Below are 16274 nucleotides of genomic sequence, written 5' to 3'. Positions count from 1 at the left end.
GCCTTTTTTCCACCCAGATTATCTCATACTTTCCTATTTTCCTTCCCTTCTTTTTCCTTTTTATTATGATTTTTTAATAATATACATCTATTTTCAGGTTCGGGATCAGGACATTCCAGTGAAAAGGAATCTTGTCCGTGTCATTGTTGACGTGGACGACACCAATGACAATGCACCCTGGTTTATAGGGACGCCTTACTCTGGCCGGGTGTTTGAATCAGCTAGCATTGGCTCAGCTGTGCTGCAGGTCACTGCTCTCGACAAAGACAAGGGCTATAATGCAGAAGTCATCTACAGCATCGAGTCTGGTATGTTGCCACGGCATCCTAATGAGCCACACTTTCTCCAAGTTTATCTTTTATTTAATGTTGGACAGTAGAAAACTTTCTTTGTAAAACAAAGCAAATGAAATCAGCTCATTAAACATGCATGAGTCATCAGTCATGGAGTCTACTGGACCTGATCATGAATGAAACACTGTGCACAGAGTAGGCAATTGTAAGTTTTTGTACAAAGGCTCTCCAGAGTGTGTGTTTCTCCTACATTAATCTTCAAGAAGCATATTGGTGGTTGTCTTTTGTTTGCAGACATGCATGTTTGAAATAGCTGAGATGGTTTACTTGTTGTGACAGACAGAGCTGTGAGCAACTATTCGCCCCCTTGGAGATTTAATGCTGCTACATTTTTGTCTCTTGAATCATGATTTAAACAGTACAAAAACTGTATAAATCAGGTTTTTAGAATGAAAGAAACACTACTATTCAAGCAAAGCTAGCCCTGTGCAAAATGTAATTGTCTCTCTTGTTGCTGGATTAATGCTGATCAACCAAATAACTGACAATTATGTAAATTTCTGGTACAGCATGCTGAGTGTTTCATTTCTTCTTTCTGTTGCAGGAAACATTGGGAACTCTTTTGCTATTGATCCTGTTCTTGGGACAATCACAGTGGGCAAAGAGCTTGATTGCAGCAGCAAATCAGCATTTGAACTGGTCGTAAAAGCCTCTGATAATGGAGCACCGCCATTATTCTCTACCGTCACCGTAAACATCGCTGTTACAGTCTCTGACAATGCAGCCCCCAGATTCACTGAAAAGGAGTTTTCTGCTGAGGTCAGTGAGTTAGCCCCTCCAGGAAGCTTTGTGAGCATGGTCACAGCCATCAGCCAGTCTTCCGTTTTCTACCAGATTAGAGGAGGCAACGTCCACAACTTGTTTGACATCAACCCAAACTCAGGAGTGGTCGTAACGCAGCAACCTTTAGATTATGAGACCATGTCTGAGTACAAGCTCATCATCCAGGGTACCAACATGGCTGGACTTGGGACTAACACCACCCTTCTGGTCCATCTGAAGGACGAAAACGACAATGCTCCGGTCTTCAGTCAGAGGGAATTCAAGGGAGTAATCAGTGAGCTGGCCTCCATCAACAGCATTGTGCTGACTCATGAAAACACCCCTTTTGTCATCCATGCCTCTGATGCAGACTGTGACCAGAATGCCAGACTAATTTATCAAATTGTTGAGCCTTTTGCTCATAACTATTTTGCCATTGACTCAAGCACCGGAGCCATCAGAAGCACAGCGGCTTTGGACTACGAACAGAGAAGCATTTTCCGCTTCACAGTTCAGGTTCATGATCTGGGAATGCCTCGCCTGTTTGCAGAAACGGCGGCCAATGTGACCATCGAAGTAATTGACGTTAATGACTGTCCACCCCTTTTCAGCCAAGAACTGTACGAGGTGGCCGTCATCATGCCGACCTACAAAGGAGTAGAGGTAGTCCAAGTGAATGCCACAGACCTAGACTCTGGGCCTAACTCCAAACTGCTTTTCTCCATATCCGAGGGAAACATAGGTGACAAGTTTAAAATTGATCCAGTCACGGGCATCATCTCCATCCAGAACGTCACACAGCTCAGGAGCAGATACGAGTTAAAGGTCAGAGTTTCTGATGGTAGATTTGCCAGCGCAGCTACAGTGAAGGTCACTGTAAAGGAAAACAAGGAGAACAAGAGGAAGTTCACTCAGGACTCATACCAAGCCTACATTCAAGAGAACTCCTCTGAGAAGAAAACGCTTGCAGTTATCACTGCTGTTGGGAACCAAGTGAATGAGCCTTTGTTTTATAGAATATTAAACCCGGACAACAGGTTTAAAGTCAGCAGCACCTCAGGAGTCGTCTCAACCACTGGGATTCCTTTTGATCGAGAAGCTCAGTACTCCTATGACATCATCGTTGAGGTCACCGAAGAGAAGAAATCAGAGGAAACCGCTCACATTTTAGTTACTGTTACCGTGGAAGATGTAAATGACAACAAGCCGATGTTTGTCAACCTGCCCTATCATGCCCTGGTGCAATTTGACGCTGATAAAGGTCATGTCATTAGACAGGTCACAGCAGTGGACAAAGATATAGGCCCAAATGCAGACATCCATTACTCTCTAAAAGAGCCTGAGGATCACTTTGACATCCACTCATCTGGTGAAATTCTGCTAAAAAAGAAGTTTGAGAAAGATTCACTCGACACAAAGTTTGTTCTGGTTGTTGTGGCGAGGGATAATGGGAAACCTCCTCTGTCAGCTGAGGTTGAAGTGCCTGTAACAGTGGTGAACAAAGCAATGCCTGTGTTTGAGAGGCCTTTTTACAGCATTGAAATCCCTGAAAACATTCAGCTGCACTCCCCTGTGCTCCATGTGCAAGCCAATGACTCAGAGGGGCCTCGCATCGTGTACACCATTTCTGAAGGAGACCCTTTCAAGCAGTTCTCGATTGATTTTAACACTGGGGTCATTCACGTAATTCATCCTTTAGATTTTGAGACACATCCTGCTTATAAGCTAAAAATCAGGGCCACGGACTCTCTGACCGGAGCTCACTCTGAGGTGTTTGTTGATATCATTCTGGAAGATGTAAATGATAACGCCCCGGTGTTCCTGTCAAATTTCTACTATGCCAATATTTCTGAGGCTGCTGTTATTGGCACATCAGTATTGCAGGTGGTTGCCAGAGATTCTGACACCGGCAACAACAAGGAAGTGTTTTATCAGCTGGTTGAGGAAAGAGGGAAGAGCTCAGACTATTTTACTATTGACCGTGAGTCTGGAATAATCTCCACAAGTCAAGTTCTTGATCACGAAGAAGTCCAACAACACAAGTTGAGAGTCCGGGCCGTAGACGGCGGCGTCCCCGCTCTGACAAGTGACATCACTGTGACGGTAGACATTACAGACCTGAATGACAACGCTCCTGTTTTTACTCAACACGCTTACCAAACCACCATCAGTGAATTAGCCCCACGCGGGCACTTCGTCAGCCAGGTCCAAGCCTCCGACGCTGACAGCTCAGATGTCAAAAAGCTGGTTTTCTCGATTATAGCTGGAAATGAAGAGCAGAACTTTGCTATCAACAAGCAGACTGGTGCCATTGTCATTTCAAACCATCGCCGGCCACACATGCAGCCTTTTTACAATCTTACTGTAGCAGTGTCAGATGGTGTATTTAGAAACTCAGCTGTTGTTATGGTGACAGTGATTGGGGCCAACTTCCACAACCCCACCTTTTCCCAGACTGAGTATATGGTAGAGGTCATTGAGAACTCACCTGTTGGCACCCTAGTAGCAGAGGCAGAGGCAACGGATGACGATGAAGGGATCTACGGCCAGATCACATACCACATTGTCAATGAGTTAGCTAAAGACAAGTTTTCTATCAATGGAAAAGGAGAGATTTTCACCCTTCAAAGTCTTGATCGTGAAAACACAGTTGAGAAGGTAATTCCCATATCTCTGATAGCGAAAGATGGCGGCGGAAAAGTAGGCTTTTGTGTCGTCAATGTAATTGTCACAGATGCAAATGACAACTCTCCACAATTCAGAGCAGCTGAGTACAAAGCCACCATTGCATCAGATGCCCCAAGAGGAACAACTGTGCTCAAAATTGCCGCTTCAGACGCAGATGAGGGAAGTAACGCTGACATAGAGTACTCCATTGAAGCAGATGTTGGAAATGTTGGGGAGAACTTTGAAATTCACAAAACCTCTGGGGTCATCGTTACCAAAGAAAGCCTGATTGGACTTGAAGATGAACTCTACGCATTCTTTGTAAAGGCAAAGGACACTGGGAATCCACCCAGACATTCAGTTGTCCAGGTTTACATCAGGATTGTCTCACCAGAGATGCCACTTCCCAAGTTTGCAGAACCGTATTATCGGCATACTGTTGCTGAGGATCTTCCTATTGGAACAGAAATAGATATAATTCAGGCAGAGAGCGAACAGCCAGTCGTTTACAGCCTCGTGAGAGGCAGCACTCCAGAGAGCAATGAGGATGAAGTGTTTGTTGTTGACAGAGATACTGGAGCCTTGAAGCTTGAGAAAAGACTGGACCATGAGACAGCCAAGTGGTACCAACTAACTCTGCTCGCTCAAACTAAGCATGAAACTTATGAAATAGTTGCTTCAGTAAATGTAAATATCCAAGTGAAAGATGTCAACGACAACAAACCAATCTTTGAGGCTGACCCTTATGAGGCTATCACCGTTGAAAACCTTCCAAGTGGGACCCAAGTTATTCAAGTCAAAGCCACCGACTTCGACTCCGGAACCAACGGCCACGTCGTCTACAGCCTGGACCCAACGCAGGCCTCACAGGAGATCTTTGAGTTGTTCGCTGTTAGCAGTGAGACAGGATGGGTGACCACCTTAAAGGAGCTCGACCGTGAAAAAACTGAAAAATACATCATCTCTGTTCTCGCCACCGACCAAGGCGACGCAGTTCAGCACGTTACCAGCACCAGTGTGGAGGTGACTGTGGCCGACGTGAACGACAATCCGCCTCGATTCACCGCAGAAATCTATAAAGGCACGGTGAGCGAGGATGACCCCCCGCCCAGTGGGGTGATCGCCATCCTCAGCACCACTGATGAGGATTCAGAAGACATGAACAAACAAGTGAACTACTTCATCACAGGTGGGGTTTTTTCCTCCCCCTTAATGTAACAGTGTTTTTCAGATGGACCATAGAACAGAGTTATTCAAAATAATGATGGTGTAAAAGTCATGGTGGTAGAAGATACTGTCCTGCTAATTACATAAGACCTGCTCTAAAAACACTTATAATTCCCCATCATTCAGGCAACAAAAATTAGCTTCATGTCTCATCCATACATCCATACAATGGAAGCCGTCTTAGCACTACTGCAGAAGCTAAAACTACAGTTTTTCTTACCTCTACTACTGAGACTATACCTAGTAAAAGCCAAAGAAACAAATTGTTTCAGGGTTTCTTGTTAGTTTAGAAATATTTCCATCAGAAGTGAGTCTACTTCCTTCTACATTGTTGGTCATGCTTCACTGAGATATGTGTGATATCATATAACAGGAGGGGACCCACTTGGCCAATTTGCCATTGAGCACCTGCAGAATGAGTGGAAGGTCTCTGTCAGGAAGCCATTGGACAGAGAAGTGACAGACAATTATCTCCTAAACATCACTGCCAGCGACGGCATCTTCACCGCCAAAGCTGTCGTGGAAGTCAAGGTGTTGGACGCCAATGATAACCACCCAGTGTGTGAGAAGGTAAAGAGTGATTTCCCTTTGTCGTTGCTTGTTACTTCCTGCTGTCGACGTGAGCTTCTTTTTCGCGTTAATATTCCATGTCTCTTCCTCTTTGTGTCCTCCAGTCCGTCTACAGCGAGAGAGTCCCAGAGGACTCCCCAGCTGGCAGGCTCATCCTGCAGGTCTCTGCCACGGACGCTGACATCCGCTCAAATGCCCAAATCTCTTACGAGCTCCAGGGAGCGGGAGCGGAATATTTCATCATTGACTCAGACACAGGTGTGTATCCATGCAGTGACAAATACCGAAGAAGAAGAAAAAAGAATGAATGTATCTCTTCTTCACAGTTACATTACAACTAAGAAATGTTACTGATTTTATGAGGCAGTGGTACCAACACAACAGAGCACATCATTGTAATGTAAAGAGAAAGTCTACATGGTTTTCAAATGCTATACTTGTACTGCCACCTTTTGCTGCCTTTACTACTTCTGCCCTTCTTTTTATGCGGTAAAGAACAAAGCTTTGCTCATTGTTCTTTGCAGAATAACTGAGACTCAGTCAGATCGAATGGAGCATCTTGCTACAGATTCTCTTTTGGATTTAAGTCTGGACTTTGACAGGGCCATTCTAAGACACCATTATGCATTTAATTAAGCTTTTCATTCCACTGTTTCTCTGGATGTGTGTTTGCGATCATCATCCTGCTGGAGTGTGAACCTCTATCCCTGTATCAGATTGTTGAGACCATCAGAGAACAGTTTCCTCTGAGATGAAATTACTTTCAGGTGGATTCCACTGAGGGATTTGGTGATCTATAAAGACAACAGGTTGCACAGCATTCAGTTTAGTGGTGTTAGACTACAGAGGGCTGAACACAAACACACATTTTAATGTTTTATTTGCAATAAAGATAAACATCCTTCTAGTTTACAATTATTTTTATGTACATTTAATTTTGGGTTTTTCTTGGGATTTTCTCCCTCTTGTGGAGGTTTTCGGGGATCAGTTTTTCAGACACCTGTGTTAAAGTCTGTCATTATTCAGCCTTAAGCAGCTCAGCAGGTAGACGCTCCACGTGAGAATTGTCATTCTTTTGGAAAGTCTTTTGTTTTTGTGAGTGTGCGTCTCTGATAGTGTCAGCCCCAGAAGAGGTGGGAAGTTTTACCCGATTTTTATTTACTTTTTATTTATACATTTTTAAAAAAGGCCCAGAACATTTCCCTGCTGTGCTTCTTTGAGGCTTTCAGCGGCACCAAAACGCAGGCGAAGCACACTTAGATTGAATTAATGTCTGCCTTACTTCTTGCAAATTATTTCCTCTGGGAACCACGATAAATTAGACATTCCATCTGGCTGGTTAGGGTGGAAAAGCAAACTGAAGAAATAAGAAAACCCCAAAAAGAATAGCAGTTAATCAAACGCAACCTGTGATTTTAGATTCTGTGCGGAGTAAAGGGAAGGGGAAGCATAACGAACTAAGCCAGTAGATTTGAGCAGCTTTTCCTCACATCTGCTGTCGCGCAGACAGAATGAGAGGAAAACGCCATCCAGCTGTCTTCTGGCAGGACTCAGTGCTGCTGCTGTGGAGAAGGATTTCTTTTCTTTTTTTTTCACAACTCAGACAAGTAGGAGAATTGCTGATTATGATCGCTAAGAGGCTCTGGAGTTTTCCACCCTGGTTGTGGTAATGCTGGCTGCTCTGCTTCCCAAGACACTTCCAGGCTGCTCTCTGCTGCCAATTCTGATGTTTACCCCCTCCCCTCCCTGCCCTGTCTTTCTCTACCACCTCATGCACTTCAGTGACTTATTTGTTTTGCTCTCTTATCTCCTGAAAGCCATTAGTTTTTGAAAGCTTTGTCTTGACCTGCTGAGGAGTGGATAAAAAGTTTAGCATTTGCTAAAAAGCTCAATATTCAACTTGTTTATTAGTTTCAAATAGGGGTGAGCGATATTAACTTGGAGTTTTATCACAATATTTTGTGACGCTATTGTTACAATAAGAACTAGTTATTACGTCTCTCTTTTTAGGTAATTGTATGCCTGTGACTGCATGGCACAGCAATCACAGCCCCACAAACACAATTACTGCTTTAGAAAAACATTATCATTTGTACTACGCTTCTTTAGGACACCAGTCACATAAAAAGTATGATTTGCATCACTAAACTGTGCACTGTATGTGCATTTAATCATATTTTCAAATGTACTGAAAGTAGAACAAACCGTGGAGAAAATAGTAAGAAAAATATTTCTGAAGAAAACTGTCAAATTGTGTTTCAGTCAGAGCCTAATCAGGTGATCTGATCCTGAAAATTAGAAACAATGCCATAGTTAGGTTAAATGTAGCCAGTAGCCATGTGGGGAATTACTAGCATGTTGTCTAAATGTGACTGACTCGACTCAGTATGCGTTAGTGTATAAGCTAAAATTAGCTAAAATGCTAAGGTTAGCTGAAGTGTAGTCAGTAGCATGTAGGGTATCACTAGCATTATGACTTCTTGTGACATACTCTACTCAGTATGCAAACATTAGTAATAAACTTAAATTAACTAAAATTCTAAGGTTAGCTTAAATGCTGTCAGTAGCATATGTGGACTTAAATTAACCTACTCCATTTAATATGCTAAATATGGCTAATATATCTGAAATTAGGTAAAATGGTTATTTTAAGTTTAAGATTAGCATGAGGGTTGTCACTAGAGTGACCAGCATGTAAAGACTACTAATAGGATGAGGTTTATCCCTGGCATGTTGACTAAAATTAACTTAATTGTCATCATGAAAAGAAGTTTATCATGATAAATCATAAATTGCCCACCCCTGGTTTCAAACTCAAATATGACCTGCTTGTGTGCATTTCTGACCTCTAGGAGAGTTGAAGACCTTGCAGCCACTTGACAGAGAGGAGCAAGATGAGCACAGGTTCAGAATGAGAGCAGTGGACGGAGGAGGGCGATACTGTGAAGCCGAAATCCGCATCGCCGTGGAGGACGTCAACGACAACCCGCCGCAGTTCTCATCCGAGTCATACTCCATCACGGTGTTCGAAAACACAGAGACCGGCACACTGGTTGGAAGACTGCTGGCTAATGACGTCGATGCAGGTCAGCTTTATTCCTCTTTGTGCTTCAAATAGAAACTGAATCCATCATGTTCCACTGGGTGTGAGTTTAAGCTCCTCTGCTTTGCTCTTGCTTCCCTTTTCAAAATGTGATTGCAAATGCACAGTTTGACTAGTTAGGCCTGACTTTAGAATCTACTTTCCTGCTATAGCATAGAGGTTTACATTCTCACGCAACAGGTCAAATTTATGATGCAACGCATGGTGATTATGGCCATGGTTTCCCAGAAGACAAAACAAGCCTTCTCATTTTCTCAGATTGATGCCGCTGGTCAACAGACACAGAAATGAGACGATATACTTTAGTTTTATGAATCAGTTGAAAATTGTCAGTTGTATGTTTTTTGGTTTTTTTTCCCCATTTTCACGGCTGACTTGTTTTAAACGGAAAACCATGTGAAAAGGTTCTTAAGTAAGAATGAAAACTTGTCACGGTTAGGAGGACCCTATTTTCTTCCTCCATCTCCATCGATCTGTGAAGGAGACCAGGATCAGCACATGCAGCTCACATTTTTAAAAGATTTAAGAGGACTTCAGCCTTAACCAAGCCTGAAAGAAAAAGGAAAAAACTGGCTAACTGGCACGAGTCGAGAAATGATTCACAATCAATACCTAAAGCTAATAACTAGATGACTTAAGTGTTCCTATACAGTCTGGAAATTTTATTGAATTTAGCTGGAGTATTTTCCAGGTGTGGGTGAGTCTGGAAAAATGTTTGATTCAACCCATTCCAGAGTTTTTGATCCATCCATCCAAATTAGTAGGAATGGGAACAAAGTTGTAACAGTTTTCATTGAAGGCAACATACAGCTTAACAAAAAAAACAAAAAAACAAAACACCTCATCCTAGAGCCAAAAGTTCAGTACATTTACATCTGTGCCTAAAAAAGAGGAAGTCAAGTCAACACTGTTTTCTGTATCTAATCGGGATCAGCCGATGCTAAACCTCAAATATCTGTATCATATCGAAAGAGAAAAAAGTGGATCAGTGAATCCCTAGTTTTGGATTCAGTAATAACCTGTCATATTTCATAAGAGTGAATTAAATGGAACAAAAAAATTTAAAGGAACGAAATGGAAACAGTTCAAAACAAACAAGTCCTGCTGCTTCACAATGACTGGCCTTAAAGTTGTATTTAGAAAACCTGGTGCATCTGTCATAAAGTCCACAGTTCAATATGCCTCCAAGCTAATTGTTGGAGCCTGAAATTGCCAGATAAACCTGTGTACACCGACTTTGTTTCCTGCTGTGGCCATAAAAGTTAACTGGCAGGAAATAAAGTCACAAATGCAGCAAATTAGCAGCCATCCTGTGTATTAATACAGTTCACAAAGAAACACTAACCTGAGGTGAATGTACTCTGAAAATCGTTCTGTACCATTAAGGCGTTTATGCGTTCATTTGGACTCACTGCTGACTCACTGGGCTCCTATTATCTTTTTTTTTTTTTTTTTTTGCTGTAGAGCTGCATTAGGCTAAATGGCACGGGGGGAAGGATAACAAATGTGAAATTTTATGAATGATCAACCCCTGAAATTAAAAGCTCCATTACACTCTAATGAAATTTCTCTCTCTTCAGGCTAAATTCTCAAAAGGGAGGATTGCAATTTTCCATTTACCTAGCGCATCACCATGGGGGCCACATATTTATCTCGACCGTCTCCTCCTTTCAGCAAACATTGCCAATCACTAAGAGGCTCACACATGGATGGCTCCGAGAGCTTAAAACCTTCCAATTTAACAGCCGTTGGAATTACTTTGAGATTTTCTTTCTTGGAGACTGGTGGACCTGCCATTCCAGATTGCTTTCGGAGTTTACTGAAGCAGGACACCTGAGCACCAAGGACCGTTTCAGATTGTTGACTGACAGAGAATCAACTCTGTCTGCCTCGTTCTATTTTCTTTCCCCAGCGTTTTTTTGGGGTGGGGGGAGCGGCGCTACTGACAGAGTGAATAACATGCCTCAAATGGGGCCCCTTAGAGACAAATGATAAATGGTGTACACAAAGCTGGCATTAAGACTTCTCGTTGTGCAGGCTTGGCTTGCAGAAATGTGTTTTGGATTTTACATATCAAGGGCGAGAGCAGTTTTCGGAAGGGTGGCGAGAGCGACGTACCCCAACGGTTAGCCAGCAGCAGTAATTATTAGTTACTCTGTGCAGGCGTAGATGGATTTCAGCAGCTCGTAGATGTGTGTATATTTAAAGTAATGGTTTTGTTTTTTTGTTTGTGTCTGTAGTGTTTCTTATTTAGCTGCGAGCATGAAGCATTGCATATTTGGCTCAGATCCACTTTCAGAGAGCCAAACAAAGTCAGTAGGTTTGACCCAGTTACCACAGCCTTCAATCAGTTGTCTTTCCAGCCAAGCATCAAAATTTAAAATCTAATGTAACCCTCCTCCTCAGAGGAAAATATTGCATTATCCTCCATACTTTCTGCATATTTTAGAGTGGATTCATTCTTGGCGCTGCTCGCTGTGTGCCACAGCCTCTGTGATCTCTCTATGATGTCGGTTCCTCGCCCACATAATTTGCTCCCCCAGTTCAGCCTCCCGTTACAATCTCTGAGAGGCAGCACTTATCAGTGCAGAATGATTATGAACCAGACAGAGACACAGAGGCAGACTGGTGCCCTTGATCCGTGATAAACTTCTAAATTCCCCCTCTGATTCTGCTTTGTCCTTTATCTCACCACCTGGGTTTGAGTGTATCTCTTGGCCCCCGGCGCTGCTCTGCTCGCTCATTCCGCTTCTAAAGTTTCACCATTTTGGAGGAATTTGAACGTTTTGTGCTTCATTCCTCTTTGTTGCTTTGTCAGAGATCTTCAGAAGCTCACTGCAGTCAAACTTTAAGATGTCTTCAAAGAGCTGGCCCTGCCTAAAACGAATGAATTGTGGTTGGGGCTGGACAATATGGCTGAAAAATGTATCATGATATAAGCGTTTCCTATCAATGTCATTTTTTTTTGTTTGTTTGTTTATATATCTGTCCTGTTTTATCCACTGTTTTTTAAGAAGTTATGAGGCATGACGGCAAAACCTGAAACTGCAGCTTGGCGAGTTACTCAACAAATTGTTGCTAGGTAACCAAAGAGTGAGTTAGTTAATCCCTCTCACCTTGTTTAGCTCAGCTTGAAAGCTTGAACAGTTATAGCTTTTAATCTGCCTACATCTCCCAGAATGTTATGCTATGCAGAGACCAGAGACCACTCCAGTAGCAGGGAGAGAACCACAGCGCCGGGCATTCTGGGTAAATACAACCAAAATAAACATGTGAGTCTGATACTGCAGGAGAAATAGCTTATGGTCTTTTACCAAAGACAGAAAAAAAATCCTAAAACCGCTAAAATCTGACCTTATGTCTTCAGAGGTTTTTGTGTCGTTTCCTTCAGCAGTTCTTGGTGCAGCGCCCCCACAGGTGAAGGGGGGAATAGCTTGCTCAAAGTGTTTGGTTCATTTGACAGTGCAGTGTGGAAGAGAACCACACCGGCTGAAAATGGAATAAATGTTGCAACAGTGAGACTGAATCGAACCGAGTCTACTGAGCTGTCCGGTGTTAAAACACCCTTAGAGAACAAACCCAGCTCTACATCAATAAGATTTCATATAGTAAACTATTTTATTCTTAATTCATTAAAACTGAAGGGACAGCAGCCTTTTCATTTCCTGCGCATAAAGTAACAGCTTAATTAACTAAATGTTTCCAGCTCAGTTTAATTTTCAGCATTTCTGCCAAGGGACCAAGACGAGCGTCATTACAAGTAACCATATAAGACAATATAGACAGATATAACTCTAAACAATTCTCCTAAGCATCATCAAGTAATCGTCTTCTAAACGTTCCGACCGGATGAAAGTGATAAGGATCTATATAAGCGGGGTTCCCTACGGTCATCTCTCCAGCGTGATAATGAGATCTAGACAGGATGGAGGGCACTCACCTGATAAATGGGACTATAATAGCGGATTCCAAATGGGGACCACCTGCAGGAAAGCATTATGATTATTATCGTGATCAGTCTCTGTCTTGTTTCTGGGTACATCACACTTGTGGGAGGACATGAATTATGAGGACGTGGCAGATCAGGCGGTTAGCACCAGCGCTCACAGTGAACCATGGATCATTTACAGTATTATAGCAAAATATTCATACTGTTTGAACGTTGCACATTTTGGCAATTTACAACCACATGGTGGAATGTATTTTATATGGGATTTGATGTGACAGACCAGCAATCTGTGAAGGTAAAGAAACAATCCCCCCCAAAACATGTATGGCAGAAAATACATGCTAGAACAAAAAAAAAAACAAAAAAAAAACAAACAAAAAAAAAAACACAGATAATCTTTATCTAACCTGACTGAACACAAATTTCTGTCTACAGATGTGTGAAGTTAGCCTGTCCATTTCCTTCCTCTGCAATTCTAATCTCTCTTCAGTGCTCCATCTGGGATTTCTCCCACAGATCTTGATTTCTTACGATGATTTTCAACTGGGCCAGTCAGCAAACAGGAGGAGTTGTGAATGATTATGCAACTTCTGTAGTTGTAGTTTGATAATGGCAGCAGAGAAAGTGAATGAAGACATTCAGTTCGAGTCGGCCACGCTTCTAAACACTGAGCAGTTAAAGTCGGAGCAAGAGGAATTCTTAGGACATTCATTTGTTTGTCAAGATGTTGTTTGACTGGGCTCTACTCTCTTTTTGGTGAGGAATGGTTGTTAACAACATATGCAATTTCCAGTAAAATTCTGTGATGCACCGAGCTGGTGCATCACATCACATATGTCATGTCAGAGTGACAGCAGTTGGGTGAAATCAGATCCAATCATATAAAACTTTCAACAGAGTCTGCATTTGTTGAATCTCTTCTCAGCAGCTGAAGGTTCAGACCCTCTGCACGAAGCAAAGCTTAGAACAAGAGGCTGGTTTTTACCAGGCATGTTTAGGCAAAAGACTTGAAATTACAGCTGCAAATGTAGAAAATTGTATTTCTACTTGTCATACTTTATGGTTTTTATTTGAAAAATATATGAAAATTGCAATAATATACATTTATGTATGTATTTATAATGTGACGAATCATGAAATTGTATCCAAGTCTTTAATGCTCGCTAAGAAAAACTGATGTGCCAGTTACTTGGGTTAAATGGCATCAGGGGGAAGTAATAATTATGTACAACCAGACTCTCAAACTAATTGCAAACTGAACTTTGTCATTTGATGAATTAAAAGAGTGATTGTTGAAGTGTCATGGACAATTCTGGGTTTTTTTTGGTTATTCTAGGTCTTAACGGTGATATCGTCTACTCCCTGGCCGACTCTGCTGATGGATTCTTCTCCATTGACGAGCAAAGCGGCGTGATCACCCTGGAGCGCCCCCTGGACCGCGAGGTGCAGTCGGTGTATGAACTGAAGGCCCGTGCCAGCGACCGGGGCTCTCCACGTCACTCCTCGCTGTGCGAGGTGGTGGTCTTGGTGCTGGACATCAACGACAACCCGCCGGTGTTCGAGCACCGGGAGTACACGGCCAACCTGTCCGAGGACGTGGCAGTGGGCACCCAGGTGGTCCGAGTGCAGGCGGCTAGCCGCGACGCCGACGCTAACGGGGAGATTTCCTACAGCATCATAAGCGGGAACGAACATGGCAGATTCAGTGTGGATCCCCGCACTGGTACGTAACCAACCTGGTTTTACCTTTATGTAATCTGAAGTTTTCCACTTGATTTTTGTTTTTCATCATTTGAAATTTTATTACATATACTGTTTTTTTTTTTTTTAGATCCATATGACTTTCCAAATGTTATTTTGATTGTAGTGCTTTCTAGCTATGGATTTTAAAAATTCTTCATTTGTAGACTTTTATTCTGTTATTTAAACTCCACTTCCTCTTGCCTTGCAGGCGATGTATTTGTGATCGATGCGTTGGACTATGAGGCGTCTCATGAATATTATATCACCGTGGAGGCCACAGATGGGGGCTCACCTCCACTCAGCGACATCGCTACTGTGAACATCAACCTTACCGATGTTAACGACAACAAGCCCATCTTCAGCCAGGATGTCTACACTACAGTCATCAGCGAGGATGCCGAGCTCGGGAAGGCCGTATTAACAGTAAGGACTAGCTGTGTCAACGTTAACGAATGCAGTTAATCTGAAGATTTTAACACGCTGATATTACATAATGTAGATTAGTGAAACTACCTATTTAGACCTAAAAGCTTCTCTCCAAAAGAGGGTTGACTTATTCACAGCAGTGCATTATGGACTCGACACACAGGGACCGAAAGGAGAAGGTTTTCTGTGACAACTGACAGCAACATGAGTTACAATTTTTTTGACTTTCTTGTGTTTGGTCTCTAGCCCTCGTGTTCATGTCTTCATGTACGAGCTTCAAGTTACACATGCTTGAATTACGACGTTCACTCTGCTGGAAGAGGACAATCAACTGTTGCCTCATTGCACAAATTCCATAGAAAATGAACAGAAGAGCGACTTTAATAAATTAATGTTTAAAAATACATGACATCATTTTAACCTTCCTGCATATAAAAACCTGAAAAGCTGAGAATCTCCAGACATGCTTGGTTTGAGACAATGAAACCAAGCATGCAGACATTTCTTTTTTGAAAATATGCATAAAGTCTTTTGATATGGGCATTTGCCCAGGGCCGCATCAGAAAGGGGTGGTGCATTCAAGAACTGGAAAATAAAATATAACCTTATCTGTCAATTGTCCCCTGAATAAGTTTGCTATATCTCTATGCATGTGTAATAGAGTAAGTTTCCCATATTTAAATTTCATGCTAATAAAGTTAGGCATAGTGATTAATTGTGATTAATCATAGCAGCAGAGTGTGATTAATTGATTAAATTCCTTAATCGGCTGACAGCACTAGAAAGGATACACGTTCTCTCTGAGTTATGCTTAGCTTGTACAGAGCAGATGAGTTTTTTTTTTTTTTTTTGCTGTGATTACCCATAATCACTCCAAAACCATGTGAAGGGTTTGACATATTTCATCACTCCTGATTTCCCTCCAGCCAGATGTGTCAGTTCATCCACCTTCTCCCTCTGTGGTTCATTTCCTCGCTCATGGCCTGTCTCCTCTCTGTCCATTATTCGCTGAATGCACTATCACATATCTGCACCTGTGGCAAACCACCATCTGGTGGAGCAGCTAAATTAGGACCGCTGCTCTTCATGCTCACTGCAACGCCACATCCTGGTTCAATATCTGACACACATACTAAAGCCGGAGACTGAACGCATGTGACTCATTAGGCCTCCTATTCAACTCGAGGTATTTGTAACCTTTAGCCCATCTCATTTTAACTCCCTATTGATTTCTGTCTTCCCTCTGTTTGAAAATGATCCCCACTCCCAGCCCTTTATCTGTACATCTAAGGTACCTGAATATAAATGAACCGTCAGAAAATTAGATTTTAATGCATGCCATTGTCTCATACCTGTAAATCCTCTGTGTGCTAATTTCCCCAGGGATCCTTTTTTTGTATTTGACATTTATTGAGGTTTTCAGTGCTGTGGAATTTGTTGTTGTGTGTGTGTGCGTGTGTGTGCGTGTGTGTGC

The 16274-nt window shown here is 42.3% G+C and overlaps 1 protein-coding gene across 10 annotated transcripts in view; it reads left to right on the top strand.

The window, feature by feature from the left end:
- fat1a (FAT atypical cadherin 1a) overlaps positions 1-16274 on the top strand; it is a 97062-nt gene that overhangs the window by 60771 nt on the left and 20017 nt on the right. For all 10 annotated transcript variants that reach the window (XR_476029.2, XR_001661783.1, XR_001661784.1 and 7 more), the window contains 7 exons: positions 98-308; positions 898-4971; positions 5383-5579; positions 5684-5837; positions 8432-8665; positions 13968-14354; positions 14583-14797. Coding sequence is in view for 6 of the 10 variants with exons in the window: in XM_016670287.1 (XP_016525773.1) it covers positions 98-308; positions 898-4971; positions 5383-5579; positions 5684-5837; positions 8432-8665; positions 13968-14354; positions 14583-14797 (5472 nt within the window). In the remaining 4 variants the exon portion in view is untranslated. The remainder of the gene's footprint in view (positions 1-97; positions 309-897; positions 4972-5382; positions 5580-5683; positions 5838-8431; positions 8666-13967; positions 14355-14582; positions 14798-16274) is intronic.

The sequence above is a fragment of the Poecilia formosa genome, unplaced genomic scaffold, assembly GCF_000485575.1.
Source record: "Poecilia formosa unplaced genomic scaffold, Poecilia_formosa-5.1.2 Scaffold32, whole genome shotgun sequence".
Classification (NCBI taxonomy): Eukaryota; Metazoa; Chordata; class Actinopteri; order Cyprinodontiformes; family Poeciliidae; genus Poecilia; species Poecilia formosa.
Note: the sequence above shows the minus strand (reverse complement) of the source record. Positions and strands in the feature narration are given on the sequence as shown.